Below are 18,891 nucleotides of genomic sequence, written 5' to 3' on the forward strand. Positions count from 1 at the left end.
CGCAGTGGTTTACCTTATGAAACCATGGAGAAAATAATGTAAAGTTACCCATACCGGTAACTGCATATTTTGTTTTGTAACTTGGTAATTTGTGGGCTTTGGAATAAAATTTAAGTGAAGCGACCTTTTATTGGGAATTTCCATATCTTAACATGTATGACTCCCTTGCGCCCTGCCATTTAGTTTTCCCCTACGCTCAGATCCATATAGACACGAATCCGGTGAACTATGGCTACGGTTTCATTATTACAAAGTACGTTGCTTAGAGGTCATGTTAGGGTCACCGTACCATGCCACTGTACTGCGTTGTTATAAACAACCAAGATGGCGGACAACGCTTGGCTAGTAGATGGAGTTGTTCAGTATTTGAGAAGCCCCATTTGGCAGATGCCAGTCATGGGCTTTATTGATCAACACTGCTTGGGTAAGAGGACAGTATGGTCAAATTCCACAATAATGTTTTAAGTTTACTGCATTTTGTAAAAGTTGATTTCAGTCTCATAAATGTAAGAAAGACTTGCAACTGTTCACTTTGTGTCTGGGAAAGAGTTCCATATACGGACGCCACTTGACACCCTGTGCACAAACCCTACGGGTATCATGAGATTTGTCTGAAAAATTGTTTTCTCAGAGTGTACATGTATGTAGGCCTAGTAATGTACATGTGATGTGTTGTCCTCATGTACATGTAGTCACAGTAACTTCCGAATTCTGTAGTCATGGCATTATACAGTTATCACTGCCAAGCTACATGTACGTGTACATGTAGGTGGTTTCAATATCCAATTATTGCCCTGGAATTGCAAGAGCCAGTCAGTACGCACACTGGTCTGCAATCTGCTTGATGTACAATTTTGTTTGGGGGGGGACTCTAATGCCCTTTAAAAAAATTGTGCAGGGGTGTGAATATACATGTACCATAAAAAAGGAAAACATGTGCATGTACCTGTAGCCTACAGAAAGTAAACATGCAATCTGATTAAAAAAAAACAAAGGAGTAAAAATAAATGGAAAAAAGTTTAAAAGAAGCCCTGTTATGTGGACACAATTGTGAATCACAAAAACAAAGAAGTCCATTACATGTAAGTCAAATTGTTCGCCTATGCACCTCGCGAGAATTCTTTGTATGTGTTGTTCTGATAAGAGCCGGGGGTTTACTGAGCATTTCGGACGGTATGTTCTGTCAGTTGTCAATACCATGTTTCGTTTCAGACTGTTTTACAAACTATATGTACATGTACACTGTAGTTTTGGAATGATCTTCATGAGATTTACAGTGTACAATTTTGGTGTTGTTCTTTTTTTAAATGTTGCTACTGTATCATCAGATTTTGCAGTCATTTGTTCAGGTGCGAAATCCTAAGCACTCATTTCCCCAAAATTATTTTATTTCCTCTCACACCAGTGTTTGATCCAGAAGAAGAAAACAAACTTGCTTACACAGACATACACAAAAAGTACCAACAGTTGGTGAGTTTCCCTTTCCAGAATTACCAGTTCTGTTGCTTCCATTGTGTGTAAATCTGGTTCCCATGCCATATTACACCGTGCATGTGTGTCAACTATCTGAGAGAATCTTTATCCAGTAGCAGTTACAGTCTTGTGTGAGGAATTTCCTCTCAGTTTCTGAAAGTGAAACCTTCCAAAACAGTCTGAAAACATCTGAATGCCTTTCATTGATTTTTGGTTGTTATTTTGTGTTTGCTACGTGTAATATCTACATGTGCACATGTACATGTATGTCATGTGAAAATCAACTTTCCTTCCTGATCTACCTTCGTGCTATTTTTCCTTGTGTGCTTTTGCAACCTTTTGCCCAAGACTTGATAAAGCTGAACATTCAAATACTAACTCAAAGGCATACATATTTAAAGAGACATTGGTACAGCCGACATTTTGTTTTGTGCTGTTCTAGGTAACAGTGCTATCAGTGCTAACATAATAGACTTCAAGGTGTGTTAGGACAGGGAAATACTAGTACTCTAAGAGTGTGTTTATATGTCGCCGATCATTGGGGACTTGGTTTTTTGTTTTTCTTTTTTTGTGTTTTTTTTGATAGGTGGAGTTTATGTTGGAGAGCTTTGTGGACGACATCGGTATCAAAGCAGAGGATTTCGTGAAAGCCTGCCAGGGACACGAGTCCCAGTCTAATGCATCTATCATGGTACGTGTTGGTGTTTCAATATACCAGGTTGTGCCTGACACTTTTGGCTACTGGTCATTCTATAAATTCAGAGTCGAAAATTGTGACATTTTTGTTCCCCTGTTACACCTGAACTGTAAATTTGATACGGATATACCAGTATCACTGAAATTGATTTCAAAACTATTTCTAGTTGTTTTGCATTGCAGGTAATTTGCATTAATTCATCGCTCATGGAAATTAGAGATTCTGTTCTGAACTTACAAATCATATGTCAGATGTGACAGGAACACGAAAAAACGGACCCCAGATTTATAGAATTACCCTACTGTAGCTACAGCCACTTCCCGTAGATACATGTGCTATTCCCAGCAACAGCCAGTAGAGTCAGACACGGCTCCTAATTGCTCAGCATACAGCATACAACTGTCATGCACCTGATTTTGTTCATCGCGACAGTGTTGGGTAGCATGTACATGTACATCCTAATCGGCTCCTTGCAGGAATGCTGTTCTTTTACATGGCAATATTTGTCCATGGGTGGGAACTCACCATGTACACGCACATGTACGTGTATATGGATAGGTTTGTGTGCCTTTAGTGTGGGCCCTGCTGAACACACACAATCAGTGTCTGTTGGAATGTTCATGTATGGTCTTCACATCTTTACCGAGAGCCCATCAGTCTCATCTTTGATAGTGGGAAGATATATCAAGCGCTAGATCTGGGTATCTGCCCTGAGTGGAAGTGCACCCTCACAGGCTTAAGAAAGACAGGCTGGTGAGACGTTTTCCAGTAAGACATTCCTGCATGTGTTCGGTGCACACGCCAAAATCATACATTCTAGCATAAATTTGTTGCATGTACTCAGTGTGACCCGCGGCAACCGTGCATAAACTTGTGCACTCAGCAGTAAGTTCCTACCATAGAGTCCTCATTTTCCTTTAAAAATGCCCTCTTTTTTTCCTCTTGGAGCAGATTGACCATTTCAAAATATGTTTGCACAACAACGGATACACCTGTACTTGAGCCATGTTCAAGACAATGCCCGACCATGGCCCACGCCTGCTTGAAAACGACTCACGCTCAACCTCTCGACAATTTCCAGCCCAGTGTTTCTGTGTGTATACAACTCAGTGATAATCACTCAAGTGTGAGGATAAGAACAGAAACACACAGCATTGCCAGAGTGTACTTAAATGCCCCCTGCATTTTGACACGTGAAATCTCTGCAAGGTTAGATGTTGACTAGTAGGAAGAAGTTTAAGAGAAAGATATCACCAGCAAATAACTTCAGTAATAGTTCATTAAGATTGGTAAAACAACAACGTTAAATTATGGTCTCAAAGCTCACACAGAAACCATGTATCTTACAACAAAACTTGAAGCAAAGTTTTTTTACTTTGGCATACCCCCACAGACATTGTTCGAACAGGTGGAAGCAGCCCAAGACTTTGAGGTCTTCAAGCGTATGATGATCAAGCACAACATTGAGCTGGAGCTGCAGGCCTTGCGCGTCATGCAGGTGCGCAGTGGTATGGTACCAGACATCATGCAGCCAGGCAAGGACACCACGGTCAAGTATACGGACGCTACGGTGGACACGGAAGATGAAAGGATCCTGAACGAGATTCTCAGGTGAGGGGAAAAGTCCTTGCGGGATATAGGTGATGAGGGTCTTGGACTGTGAAGGGCTGGTGAGCCAGTGTTATACAAAGGCAAGGTCATTCAAGAACAAAGCATTCGTACGAATTGAAAGGGTAGCATTTGCACAGGCTTATTGCTGTTCTAGTGGATGGACACACTTCATTTTGGCCAAGGCTGTTGGAATACCAATTGGGCTACCAAAGTAGAAAATTATGTTCAGCAAGAAATTCCAGGCCGCCTTTGCTTTGTGGTTGCATGTAGTTTGTTCCACTCTCTAACACTGTTCATCAAAAATAACTACATGTACTATGGGTATACACAAAGGTTTTCAATCCCATGCTGATTCATGGGAGCCTTTCTGAATCTTTCAAAATCCTCTGCTGTGTACTGTAGTACGACTCATGCCATTCAAAACTGAAAAACATTGTCTTGTAAAGGTTAGCATTGCCTTATATTTGTCAAAGTTTAAGTTGCATGTCTGAAATATGGAAACTCAGTTTTAAATCGTTTCTAACCAAAAATGTTGATGTTTATTATATCTTTCATCAAAAAATGGTGCCTTTTTTTCAGAGTGTCTTAATTTAACAACTTCAATTTTATTGTTCTTTTTCCTTTTCAGGAAATCCAAAGAGGAATACGACGCTCTTAAGAAGCAAGGGAATGAGAAGGAGGCTGGGATAGATGCCCTAATGGACAAGGCACTGGCAAGCAGTCGGGAAGAGGCTGAGAGATTAAAAAAGGAGAAGGAAAAAGAGGAAGAGATGCTTAGCAAGGTATGTTGATGTACAATCTTGAGTTGTCTTGTGTTGTAGGAATATTTGATGGGGTTATATGTATCTGGGATATGCTTCTGCGACCACGACCAGAATCACATCTTGGCTTTAATCCTCAGTTGGGCATTTTCTTGACTTCAGTTGTGCCCGTGGGACGACATTGTTCCGACTAAATCAAAACCGAAGGTTGGATTTGGTTCAGCATCAGTTCAAATTGACCAAAAAAGTAATTTTGGTCACCTCCAAAGCAATTTAATCGTGTCCCTGATGTGTTGTGGCAAGCAGTGATTCAAAATGAGTTTTTCTTGCTGGAATGTGAAAAGAGAGAGCAGCAGTTATCAGAAACTTGCCAAGCTTAGTTAAAATGATTCTTGTTAACACCATCTGCACGCTTTGTCATCTTTTGTCTGAGTGGACACACCAGAGAGCTGTGTGTAGAAGTAGAGAGAGTTATGACATTGGATTTGAAGCCATTTTAGTTCCAAAATCTGCATGTGTGTCTATGCACATAACAATCAGTCATCCAGCTTTGACATGTTGTTTGTCATTTTCACCTCAACATGCTGGAATTTACAGCCAATTGGAAATTGAAAAATTACATGTACTTCAACTTCATGCACCACAGTTGACGATGGCACTACATACATGTAGTATGACGTTGGGGAGTTATAGATTGTTTATGTTAACAATGAGCCTTTTAACAACTGTCTCCTTCACCAATGTTTCTTACTGTGTTCACTTCTTATTGAACAGGTTTTAAAGGAAAGTAGCGATGATTACCAAAGAAAAGAGGCCCAAGTCAATAGAGAGAAAACGTTATTGGATAAGGTAGAGAGGTTGCTTGATTGATAAAAGGCAACGCTAATGTCTTATTTTGGCTCAGGCCAAGGAAGCCATTTTTGCATGCAGAGCTCCATACCCCAGAATGACTAATCCATTATTAATGCTTGATTGCGGGCATGGTTCTTAAAACAGCTAATTTTGGGGAGCATTTTTTGGGCATGTCAAAGTTTAAGAAAACACTGTATACAAAGGGTGATTCTGACCTCTGCCATTTGCCTGTACGTATGTTTCCTTGAACAACTCAAAAGTCTAATACTTCATATTTGACTTGCTTTGCCTCATTTTGAGCTTTGCATTGATTGTACATAACATTCTGTGTTGCTTGTAGGCATGGTAGGGATTCTTCTTATTGCATCTGTTGCTTTTAGTATTACTTTTTTAATACCATCAGCATTTGTCTCAATCATTTCATGTTCCCCTTGTTCAAGTATTGAGTGTTACGGTAAAGTACGGTACCAGCTATTTGCAGTTGGTTGTGCCTTTTGTTTTCCTGTGGCAAAGGCAAAGAAAACCAGTCACTGACAACTGCTGATAAATTTGACCATGAGTTAATTATTCAACATACAAACATGTGACATTAGAGTTGATCCAAAAAGCCAGTACAAACATACAGATTTCAAGTTCTGTCTCAAACTACTCCTGGTTGAAATGTCATCTGTACATTTCCAAACCCCCCTCCCCTCAGGGAAAACATTTCCAACTAATTGCAGTGTCCATCAGAAAATATAATTTTTCTGAATTTTTAGTACTTTTATTTCTGTTTGCACTAGAAAGTGTTTCTGTAGATGTTTCAGTTATTTTGGAATGCTGATGAAAGTAGAGATGATGTGGAGGGCTCCTGTTGCTGTACATGTACATTGTGTTAGATTCCTTCAAAGACCATTATTAACTCAAAATTGGCTGTGGTGACTTGGAACTCATTTTCATAGACATGACAGAGTGGGTGACACATTTATAAAAATGTAATGCAATGATGTAATGAAGTAATAGTGTGTTGCAACATAGTATCGGTATCAATGTTTTAGACATGGGAGGGGGCATACAGTGTACTTTGCCTTCCCCTTGAGTACCAGTTTTCCCCACTGTGGTTTTACAAAAAGCCATCACCCCACAGTGAGCAGTAGGTAAAATAGAATGCATGCCAAACTACATGTTCGCACAGTACATGTACATGTACCGGTCCATGTGAATCTATCAATCCCCATACATGTATTGTACATTTACAGTGTACATCCTTAATGATCACTATTCTACATGTATGTACATGTAGTGGTGCATGGTCCTATTTATCCATGTAGCTTCTCACTTATGGTCACATTCTGTCGAGAAACAGCTTATTGATTCAAGGTCATGCAGCGAGCTTCCAGAACCCTCGCGCGGTCCGCCTGTGGGATTTTACTTGGGGCTGTCCTATCACGTTCGATAATTTTTGGAAGAAGATTTCTAACTAAAACCACCCCATGAAACACTGATGTTGGAATTTCACCTTTGTTTTTCTCAAGTAATATTCAGGAATAGTCACCTGGAGATGGGCAAAAAAAGAATTAACGACCTTTCACTTCCAGCGGTATCGTATTTAGGTTTCCTTATTCATACACGTTTGTTTTCACTCCTGTGCAAACGTGAAAATGAGATTGTACAGCGTTGCAAAGATTTTACCTACCTGCTATCAATGTGTTCCAGATTCCATTGAGTTGACATGAGGCAGGTCTTGTAGCAAAGGTTACATTAAATATTAGAATCTTTCATAAAATTAGATTACTACTTTTACTTTAACCCTAACAGTCCCAAATCCTCCAATTTCAATATGATTTTACATACACCCTTGGGGGTTAGGGTTAAATTAATAAAAGGTGTAAAATATTTTTATCTGTTTTTATTTTGACTTTAACAGACTACCATTAATTTTCAAACCGTAAATGTTCCCCTAAGTATTAGACTGCCGCATTGCACTGTTCTTCATGTACAATGTACATGTATTTTAGATTTTTGGAAGTGAAGGTCAGTTTTTGGCGGAATATATATTTCTCTTGTAGGTCAGGTAATTTGTCAGTTTCTATAAATTGATATTTGTACTTGCAAATATTTTCTGAAGTCCTTTTTCCCAGTTGGATTTTTTAAGTAACTGAACAAAAAAATATTATAAATTTTAAAAGTTTTTCATGTTATCTTTCCTGTCCAAGGGTTCTGGAAGCATGCCATCAGGGGGTCTACTTTCAGGCTTTATGCCAGCAGCAGACAATATCTGTGTTTCCATAGAAACAACTTCCTCATATCGAACAATATCAGTTTTTCACGCAAGTGAGCAGAAACCAGTGAAGTTGTGGAAATGCAGAACTCACTGTTTGTGAACATTGGAGCCTTTTGTTCCACAAACTTTTTTACATGAGTTTAAAGAAAAGATAAAGACTGCAAAAGTGTTTTGATCAAAAGGCAGTTTGTCATGCTTTTTCAAGTTAAAATTTTCCATACTAACATGAAGAGGGTAGATTGTGCATGTATTATTCGATTGGGCAGCAAGTCAAAATGAGCTGTCTACATGTATTAACCTAGACCCTTCAAGATTTTTCAAATTCCTGTAGGTTTTAGAAGATTTGAAACGATTTTGGAGGGTGTAGTCCACATCTACGTGTACATGAAGTGGTTTGAGCTTGTTGCCCCAAGATGATTTAAAGTATTTTACCAAGAATATGCCTTCTATTTTCTGCACTATGGAGGATTTGAGGAGCAATGTATGTCCTACCATTTACAGGCCATTCACATTGGCCACGTTCAAGTCCAGCACACTGTTTGCCTCCATTGACTTTTCTTGTGTGCATGTACATGTACATGTATAGTTGTACGAAACAGATGGGGCAGTAGCATGTTTTAATATAAGCCATCTGGCAGTGAGTTGAGGTACCTTTGACATCTTAACCCATCATCTGTACCTGTGTATACAAAGAGCCAGATTCTGTTTACTATGGACATCACAAAGGTTTGGGGGAGGGGGTCAAAGAGAGTAGAGGGATGCTTTCCACCTCTCCCACCCCAGAAAAAATGAATAAAAAAATGGAAAAAAAAGAGATTAAATATCTTGGAATCAACCTCTTCTACCCTCAATGGTCTATCGGTTTGCTACTGAAGAATGCTCTGCCTTCTCCCTTCCTCCTCCCCCCCCAATTTCTGTTGACGCCCATAGTATTATTAAACGCATCCTCTGGCACACGTTGGTCTCTGGTTATTGGACTCTCATTGTCGGTCTACTTGCAGTTGTCATTTTGTTTTGGTTTGTTTCGTTTCAGGCATTGAAACTGTCCATCTCCACTGACTCATCCAAATCAACATCCAGTTCATCGGGTCTGCCGCCCGTGACTCAACAAAGCCAGGTAGAAGGAATTTTGGGGTATGACTTGAGTGTAACTTAGGATTTTTTAGCCAAGATTGTCCGTTGATTGTTGCATATTAAATGCTTTGCTCATTATAGTTCCATTACAGCAGTTTGGTGAAGTTTGAATAGGGGTATATTAATACTATATGCATTTTATGCTTGTGTGAAAGGCAAACAGGAATTATATTTCTTATTTTTCATTGCTAATGGACACATGTTCTCGTAAAGAAAAAGCTGGTACCTCTGGGACATCTATCATGTTGAACAAAAATATTATTGCAGAGGGTGCCTTCTTTTTGTCTGTGTGTGTGTTAAAACTCAAATTTCAAGTGGCAGAGTAAATTAAAGGGTGAGGCTTGGTGAGGCACTGATGATTTGATGTACAGTTGCAGGCATTATTTATCGACACTTTTTTTGAAGTTTGTGTGACTCCACCCTGGGGTCACTAAATGTTTTTTGCACTCTGACAGTCAGTCAAGACAGTCAGTGAAAAGTGTACTACTTTCCATGTTCTGGTCTTGCACTGCGGTAATGACCCGACCAACGTTAGGACACACCATAACCACTGATGCATGAAGTGCCATGTGTCTGGCTGAACAACTCACTGTACGAAGCAGGAGAGTTGATTCTTTCTTTAAAGCACCAGTGGTCAGAATAATGTATTATTGATTACTGCATTTCGTTGACTGTCAGTGGGGTAATGACGATCTTCTTCGCAGAAACCGAGTTCAAGGCCTGAGTCCAAGGCAAGTACAGTTAGCAGCACCTCGAGCAGCAAGCCAGCCCCAGCAGCTCCAGCCCCAGCAGCTCCAGCCCCAACTGCAGCAGCCAAGAACGTGAGCAGTGCACAGGCTGCAGCTGACTGGCTGAGCACCGCCAAGGCCGAGGCGGCAGCAGAGGAAGCCGGCCGAGGCTCCAGGGCTAGCGTGAGTTTGGGAAATTGTCGCTTCCTGGCCGCAGTGTCATAGTCAAGCCTATGACAAGTTCTCACAAGTCAAGTGAAGACAAGTCCCCGCAAGCCCATCACAAAGCCATTACAAGTCACAGTCTTGAAGACATATCACAAGGGCCGCATTAAAGCGTGTTACTTGTGTTACTCCTATTAACACAGGTATACTCCTGAGCATATGCATGGCAGGAGGACAGCCAGTAGGTGAACAAAAGCATACTCTCAATCAGACCCAAATTGTACTCTTGAATCTTGTGGGCACGTCAAGATTGCAGAAAGAGAAATGTTTTCCGTTCATGTGATGCGATCCAAGGGTAATGCACATGAAACATTTTCCTGAACCCCAAGTATTGAGAGTAATGCAGCTGTGTTAATAATGTTTAACTGCTCAGACATACATGTACCTTGGTTTTCATTTATATCAGGGGATGAAATCTTCACTTTTTATGGGATTTCCGCTTTTTTGTTGAAAATGCCAAATTTAACTTCTGCTTTTTTGCTTTCGACTGGCCAGATTTCCTCATTTTTTTTTTCTTTCGCAAGCGCTGATTTTTCCGTTTTTTCTTCTTCTATCGATGTGATAGCCAGGCCAAACTTGGCATGTCCTCTTTCCAACACCAAACAGTACCTGAGCGCCATAATACACATGACTGAATCTACTGTACGTACATGTACACTGTACATGCACATGTGTGTCGCGTACGTGCGTGCAATTTATACAGATCTATGTGTGGGGAGGTTCGTCTGTAAACAGCATCCTCGGACCATCCGGTAATTGTGCTATGATTGGCTGCAAATGAAATACCAATATTTGTATATCTGTCATGCAGTTGAACTCGTTGCAGCTGTTCCTGCATGAGCGGAAGTAGTGGCTAACCTCCACTATAACTCTTTGTAGCATACATTTCATTGTGAATTTCCAGCTTGAAGTAAGGTTAGTAAGTTTTTGCTTTCGCTGATAGAGGGGTTCGCGACAACTGGTGCAGAGTACACAACGTTCTTCTTGTGTCATGCATTCTCGTGCGGTTTGCATCATTTTGTACGGGCATTCGAACAATTTTTAGACATTATATCGTCGAAGAATCAGTGCAACACATGAGTACCATTGTTCAAAGAGGTTCCGACTTGGATAGCGATCCTTAACGTATACATCTGCAGAAATGGACATGAGTGGAATACAGTGTACCATAGACGTGACGGGCAGGCAACACAGTCGGCAACCAGAAAATGTAAAAGCCTGGCCATGCGATGTACGCGCACAATGTGCATTATTTCAAGAACTGATATTTTGAAAACACTCAGAACAGGTGGGAAAAGGGCCAACTCACTCTACAAACGTCGATATTTACAATTTTGGAATACTTGTTACTAGTTCATTTGGAAAGAGTTCCATACACAGACCAACAACACTTCATGCCTCTGTGCACAAACCTATGAGATTTTTCTGGAGAAAAAAATTTCTAAGTAAATGCTTCGGAGTTTTCTCACCTCTTTTGTCCTAATTTTTAGGACATGTTTTCACTTTCTGATGGCTGTTATAATATTTTAAGGGAAAATCAGTGTTGTCCGTATATGAAGTTCTTTTTATTCATTTTAACCTCTTCAGGAATTTCAGACAAATATGCAGAAAAAGTGAAATTAAAAAATTGATATGCATAGCGTAAATTGCAAGTAAACAATGATCAATGGTTGCACTAGGAGGCTGTAAAATGCACCACAGAGCATCCATATTTCAAAATTTCCCTGACCCGACGCTGTATATGCTTCATGCTTCGCGCTCGCGATTTCAGCTATTTTCAACTTTTTTTTTTATATTCCTTTCACACCCCTGCTTAATGAAAACAATGGTTTTCCGGGACTTTCAAAAAGGACCTGTGATTTACTTGATTACATCCCTGCACCACGACATAGTGGAATAAGAGATGTAAGGCAAGGGGTTGACCCTTTCTGCCCTTCACATTTTGAAATTATTACCTCTTCTCCCGCCTTGGATCCTTCTCTACAAAGACCAGGGAAAGTCTCCAATTTCAGGCAGCTTTAGATAACACAACACACTGGCACGATACATGCATGTAAACTTCAAAGTTGTGATAGTACGCTTTAATATCGCAGATATTCAGGAGTGGCAATGTACATGTACACTGTGGTTTTTATGTGGCATTAGATTTGGGAACCTCCAGACTTCTTGCTCAGTTACATGAATGTTGCCAAATTTCTGGGGAAATTTGGCTTGGATTGGAGAAGAAAGTTTGGACAATTTAGGCATTTGCAACAGTTGGAGAGGGCCACAGTTGAGAACTGTATAAGAATTTATTAAACCAGAGTGAGGTTAGTCAAAAGCTGTCATGGCTCATGACAGTAGTTCTGGTTTCAAAGTTAGAAATTTTACAGAAAGGTAATATTTACACGTGCAGGTCTCATCATCAGATGCAAATGAGTTGAAGAAACGCGAGGAGTATTTGAAGAAACAGCGTGACCTGCTAATAGAAATGAAGAGGAAGGAGAGAGAGAAGAACTTCAAGAAAGAGACAGAGTCCCAGTCTAAGGCATCATCACGTCCCAAATCAGCAAGAGCGGCACGCCAGGCTACAGCTGGTGAGTGTAATTAGCCAGGTTTTTGGAGGTTTGGTCTTTAATTTAATTAAATAAAGATAGAAACAATTACCCCTAAAGGAAAAACTTGAGTCTCACTCTTCTCCAGCCGCTTCTTGACTCGACGAAACAGTGAAGATTTAATATGTACAGTGATTAATACTTAGGAAATGTGTCCTTTCACGGGAACAGTCACCGTAGGGAGAAAACACTGCCTAATCAGATCCTATCCCCGCATCTGGACACAAGTTGAACTAAGAAAAAAATGGCTGCTAGATGAAGTAGTGGACCAGTGACTTGTGGAAGCTCGGCTGCACAGCGAAGGAGTGAATGTTGCATTCTGCATGCACTAAGCTTTTATACTACTTTGCTGGAATGAAGAGCTCTACCCTGTCCATTGAATTCAATTATAAAAGCCGCAGGTCTGAACAAAGAGGGGGATTAACCGACCTCTAAAAAAAAGCCAGGGCAGGACTGCAGCGCTAAAGCTGTTCAGGAATTCACTACAGGTTCAATTCACATGGGGCATTCCACTCATTTCATCTGATCAGTGCTGGAGTAAATAACGAGGATTCTTTGAAACAGTTCATTTTGATGGAGAGCACTTACATCAGAAGTAAGCAGACCATTATTTCCATGTGCAAGATTGCCAGGAGTTGCTACATGTATGTTGAAGCTGTAAAGCGGCATTGCAAATCTCCACTGGAGTACAAGTGTGACCATGCCTACTCGAAATATGCTACACCTGAAGAATTTCATTGCTACAGTCACATATATTCCTAGCATACTTGCTTCCTATTAAGCCACTCATGAAATTTTTCTTCAGCATTTGTGAAATCATTCCTTCAGTGTATACTTCTATTGTACATATCTTTAGAATTATTTTCATTATTCAGGGGCGACCATTCTGCAACGTAACCTCACATTTGGGCCCTAGACCTGTATGTAATGAAAACCAAACACATGATAATAAGCCAGTTACAGCAGTGCATGCTTAAAAAATGAGGTACATGTACATTGTAGGTCATTTAAGGGCATCAGTATTTGTACACATGGTTGCCCGGTCAGCACAGCCATACATGTATGTTAATTCGCATCCACTGAGCATAGTCAAAGTACCGCGTAGCACTTAGTCAGGTGCTTTGCTTTTAAATGACCTTACCATTTTGACATACCAAACAGGCTTATGGCAGTCTTTCACATTTCTATCTAGTGAGCTGTTTCTGCCATTCTGGTTCTCCATTTTCTGCGTTGTTGTGTCTGTGTTGGACTTATTATTTTTTTCCCCATCTCTGGGTTGTGCTCTGTCATTCTCTGTGCTTCTGTTTGTGCATCTGCGGTTCATGCCCATTCATGCTTTGTCATCCCTTCTGCAGGCGAGGTGAAAGTGGATCCTGCAACAAGCGCTGAACAGGAGAAGAAGCTGAAGATGCGGCTGGCACTGGCCGATCGGCTCAAGAAAGAAGTCATCAACGAAAAGTGATCACATGGCATTATTCGCAGCACTGCAAGGGCAGCTTGGTTGAGGTGGAGGAATGTTAAAAGCAACTGACTCGTCACACACATGGTACTCACGAAGAGCTGGTAGATACAAGCCACTGAACAAACTTTAGGTGCAATGCTACGATTGACAAAACATACCAAGAAGTTTTTGGGATCATTTCCTTGTAATTGCAGTTGATTTCTGTTGGCCTCAAATAAGTGTTTAAAGCTTTTTGCACCAAACAGCAGTTGATCGTGTAGTTTCAGCGTTAGTAACACCATTTGCAACAAGGTACAGTGTTAGGCACCTCAACACCAACATTGAGTTAGCTATAGAGTGATGGTGATTAAATGAAATCAAAAGAGGGATTAAGCAGGGTTCCCACGGTCATGGAAAGTCCTGAAAAATCCTGTAAAAAAGTTGTTTTGGAAAGACCTGGAAAACAGGAAAAATAGTGTGTCCTTGAATCCTTTTGTCAGAGAAAAGGTTATGGAAATCAAGATCATGTAAGGGTTATTTTTTATGGGCCTCATTTGATATGATAATGAAATGGTGATAAATTCAGAGCCTGTATCCTAACCTCTATCCTAGCGGCTAAGGCAGTCTTCCAGTTCATAATGCATCAGTGTTGGAGGTCTCGAGGCCAGCCTTAGCGTCGAGGCCGGCTTTTCAAAGCCTTGGCCTCTGCCTCGCTTCGCTTCACAATTACTCAGTCTTCACTCTTGGCCTTGGTCTCAGCACCCTCTGGAATCGAAGAATCAGTTGAGGCCGGTTCGAGGCTGCCCATTTTTAGTCATTTTTCTCAGCTTCTACATGTACTTTCCCCCTTGACAATTTATCTTGACAGAGTACTTGCAGCATGCATGTGCTGTGGGCATGGATCATTTTTGTATACAAACACGGAACCTATACTCTCCAATGACGTGACGCCGCTGAATAGTTTTTTATCCCCAGGGAACATACTTACTTTCATTGATTGTTGCGTGAAAAGGATAGCTTTTCTTTTGCATGAATTAGGCTACATGTACTTATCGTTGTCCAAGTTCCACATTTTTCCTATTTCTGTATCACTTGAAATAAAAACCTACCTTTTTTGTGTTGTTCTTCAGTTCTATGTTCCAAGACAAGTTCTGCTAGGGAAAGTGAAATGTAAGCCTTTTGTACAAATATTCTCAGAAAATTCTAGAAAAGAAATTTTGGCCAGATTTCTGATTCACACTTCAACTTTTTTGAACGGTTTGTCAAAAGTCACGGGAGCCAAAAAAATTTCACTTAAATTTACAGGGTCACTCACTACGTGTGATTCCAAGTCATATAAACGTTTGAATTTAATGTCTGTTTACTTAAAATTGACTTTTAGAGTTGCTGTTTGTTTAAAATTGGCCAAAAACTGAACACATTTTTCCCCTGGTTTCGGATCGCACATAATCTGCATGCAAATACGTATAAGGTTTTCTATAAAAGTGTTGAATGTCATGGAAATCTCATAGGTTAGCCCTGGGAAAAGTCATGGAATATGGTTTTTAGATTTCTGCAGGAACCTTGTTTAGTCATGGTTATCAGGTGTAAACTCGCAGATTTTCTCACATGATTACATGTTGCATTTTAAAAAGCAAATATCAAGTTTGTAGTTAAGACCACCTTAAGTCATCAAATGTCCCTATTACCATACCACAAGGATTCCTCAATATGCTCAAGTCGTACCTGTATCAAGTCAAGTCATGAGCCTTTCATATGAAACTGAGTCATTCTCTCTCATTATTCTTATTAAATGTTTCTGTGGCTGGTGACATAACTTACGAGGGGCATGACTCCAAAGTTTTTATTAACATTTTTTAAAATCGTGAAGTTTTCAAGGCTTGCTTCAGCCCTCATTAAGTTGATGGAGATTGTGTTCACATCAGTGCTGCTGTACTAGTGTGCAGTTGTTTAACCACTTTAGCGTAGTGCCTAAAGATTACTTCGTGCGGCTATAAACATCCGTTAAATGAAATGATGAATTTTTCATGCTGCCGGCATAGACATGCAGAGCCTCGATCTGGTAGCTTTACACAATAGATTTAGCCAGTTCAGTGATTCCCATGTATGTTGCTTAGTCATTTTGGCCATGCTGTGTCACCTCTTATACTATGTGGTTTGACAATATTTCAAAAGCTGTGTTGACGCAGTTCTGATGTGATTCTACAAGCTGCCAGTTCGAGGCTCTGCACGTCTATGGCGATAGTGTGCAAAGAGCGAATGGGCCTTGAAAATTTGTGACAAGAAACCAGTCAAGGAAAATTCACTGCAAAACAGTATGTTAAGGAATTTTGAACGGGAGATTTTCACAGTGGGTATACAGGTAACTCTGTACAGAAGTACATGCACTGCATGTCGGCCTTGGTAGGATTCAAAGCCCAAATTGCAGAAGTAGAAGGGGAGGAGATCGAGTTCCACAAAATTATTAGGAAACCTCAATTAAAAAACTCATTTTTCCTTGCACTGTGAATGTTCATTTTAGCTGTGGATTTTTTATAGTTTTTGTTGTTTTTGGCGTGGTAGTTTCCTTGACGGTTCCTCTTCACATTCCTTCAGATAACCCGGAGCCCAAACTATATGTACCTCTGTGTTTTTCAGCAAAGAAGAACCTTGTGTGGACCTGGCCTAGTCCACACAAGGTTCACAGAACCTGCATTATGTGGGCCTGTTTTTTCTCAAGTACACAGAATGTACAGTGTACAGATATAAAACAAGCTTAGAACAGCAGATAAACACTTTTCTTATGTTGTTCATGTGAAAGGAGCCCATTAAAAATATCAAGTGATGCTTTTGTAATTCAGGGACTGTATTTTATTGAGGACTGATGACAGTGCATGTAGCTTAAGGACTTGATGTTGGTCATATTGTTGTGCAAGTTCATACAATTTGGACAGGCGGGCTAATTTGGCAGGAGCTTGAGTGTGTAATTTTCATCGTACAGTGCAATTTGAAATGTGCTAATTGAATGTAGGAGCGTGTAAATTTACCAAGTAATTCATGTAAGATATGCATGTTTATCACTCTGTTGTCAAGTAGTTTCATATAAGCATGTATTCAGTGTGAATTGTCCAGTGCTATAGTCAAGATCACGCACAAGACCATTCACACACCAGACACATGGATATTCAAAACACCAGTTACAAGATCAGTCACAAGTCCAGACAAGACCAGTCACAAGCAACAAGGTGAACAGTGACTAAGGAATGCTTTTGCGACAGTTCATTTGAATAGCTTGTGACTTAATTTCAGACTGGAGGTCTTGCATTGGTCTTGAGTGGTCAAGACTACAACACTCTCACTGTCTTATGGGAGTTGAACTTGTATAGTCATTTTATACCAGGTACCCTCACAAATATATTCACAGTGGTTATTTATCCTGGTTGGCCTAAACACCGTCAGTAGGGGCTTACTTTAGCCTTGTGCATGACATTTGCATATGTGTGACCAGAACAAGCGTGAAGACATGATGCACATATAATTCCTGGAGTATAGTGCCCAGTCAGGCACTATACTCAAAAGCATTTTTGGCTGCTTACTGTTTGGTCACTTGTGCATATCTCTGTCCCCCTCAGAGTACATAGATGTGCACTAGTGACCTCATTGCCAGTCCACTGTGTATGATGGTCTTGCTTTATTATACATACCTGCTGTTGGGTTTTTGTTTTGTTTTGCTGTTGATACCGAGGTATACGCAGTAGACTCATCTATTATCATATGGTCCACTTTCCATACACCCATAATACAGCATGAAATTATGGTTAGACATGGTCAGTTTTACGACCACTTTTCAAATTTGACCAAAGGCAGATGTGATCGGACTAACTATCCAAAGGAAATGAGAAGGTTTAAATCCAAATACAGAGTCCTGTATGTGTTTTTACTCTGGTGTATGTGCTTGTGACATTATAAACGGCAAGGCCACTTTATGGTGTGCATTTAGGCGTTTGAAAAAAAAAAGGATTTGTATTGAATTACAGTGTAGGCAGCTGGTTTCCAAAAGACAAGAGTTTTCTGATAGAAATGATGGCAGTTGGAATCAGTGCTGTACACGTATGTTGTCCAGCTTCTGTATTAGTGACAACTTGCCACACCGAAGCAGCTAGATTTATCCATACATTTGCATTGTCAGGCAGTTGTGTGTTGTTTGTAATATGTATGTTGATAAATGTACATGTACAAACAAGTGCCTTAGATTTAGAGGTAACAGGGAGTCCATCACCAGTTAAAAAAGCAATGGAATGGGCCATTGGTGAGTGATCCACACCCTTTTCTAGTCAGACCTGTTTATTATATGGTACACTAACTTGTTCATGTGTTTCACACATACATGTACCAGCTCAGAAGGCACATTGTACAAGGTGAGTATGTATTACAGATATGCTTGGGAGGTTTCTAATAAAAGAAAAAAGAATAAGTATTAAGAGCCCTTTCAGAAGTAACGTTCAGTTTAATACTTGGATATGAAATAAGTTTGCTTCACTTATTTCTTGCTTTGAAGAGATTAATGTGTTGAACTCCTTTCAAACTGTGCACACACCGACTGTACTGTTAAAGTTGCATTCACACATCTTTTAGTGAAATGTTCTTTGCAGTAGGCTCAGCTTATTCAAGCCCTGCACACAACCTTGTTTTAGCCAGCCAGAATAAAGAATCAACGTGTTACCAGTGTCCATGATTCCTATGCAAAACAATAGCCTTACAAGCAGTTGCAAGAGTGCGCTGATCAGTGTTTATATCTCTTTCCCAAACCTCATTTACTGCCTCATACAGGGGGCACCAACTCACAGGCACCTTCACTGTTAGAAGTCTGTTGCACAGTACTTTCACTCAACTGTTGATTTTCATCTCCTTTTCTGTTCCCTTTTATTTTTATTCCCCCTTATGCCAATGGGAGTGTCTATCATCTATTCAATCACTGTTCAATAATTGTGTACTTCATTCTGAGAAAGAATAAAGCGTGAGCTCATACTCAACAGAAATGATCATTTCTTCAGCCTGCTCATCATGTGATGTTTTGAAAAAGCTTTTACGTACTACAGACTGCATCTTTGAGGCATGACACAAACACACTAG

The 18,891-nt window shown here is 40.2% G+C and overlaps 1 protein-coding gene across 2 annotated transcripts; it reads left to right on the top strand.

Annotated features, from left to right (window-relative positions):
* The first annotated feature begins 282 nt into the window (after positions 1 to 282).
* On the top strand, positions 283 to 18,797 carry cfap36 (cilia and flagella associated protein 36). Of its 2 annotated transcripts, XM_022254314.2 has the most exons (10): positions 283 to 424; positions 1,406 to 1,470; positions 2,060 to 2,164; positions 3,564 to 3,781; positions 4,410 to 4,563; positions 5,317 to 5,391; positions 8,691 to 8,774; positions 9,496 to 9,702; positions 12,140 to 12,320; positions 13,694 to 18,797. In XM_022254314.2, exons 1-10 carry the CDS (start codon positions 325 to 327, stop codon positions 13,798 to 13,800), a joined length of 1,296 nt encoding a protein of 431 aa, XP_022110006.1. In that variant the 5' UTR covers positions 283 to 324; the 3' UTR covers positions 13,801 to 18,797. The 2 variants fall into 2 exon arrangements, with proteins under 2 accessions (XP_022110006.1, XP_022110008.1); XM_022254316.2 differs by lacking the exon at positions 5,317 to 5,391.
* The last annotated feature ends 94 nt before the right edge of the window (positions 18,798 to 18,891 follow it).

This window comes from Acanthaster planci, linkage group LG01, assembly GCF_054643075.1.
Source record: "Acanthaster planci isolate LZ-2023a linkage group LG01, COTS_SCS, whole genome shotgun sequence".
NCBI classification, from domain to species: Eukaryota; Metazoa; Echinodermata; class Asteroidea; order Valvatida; family Acanthasteridae; genus Acanthaster; species Acanthaster planci.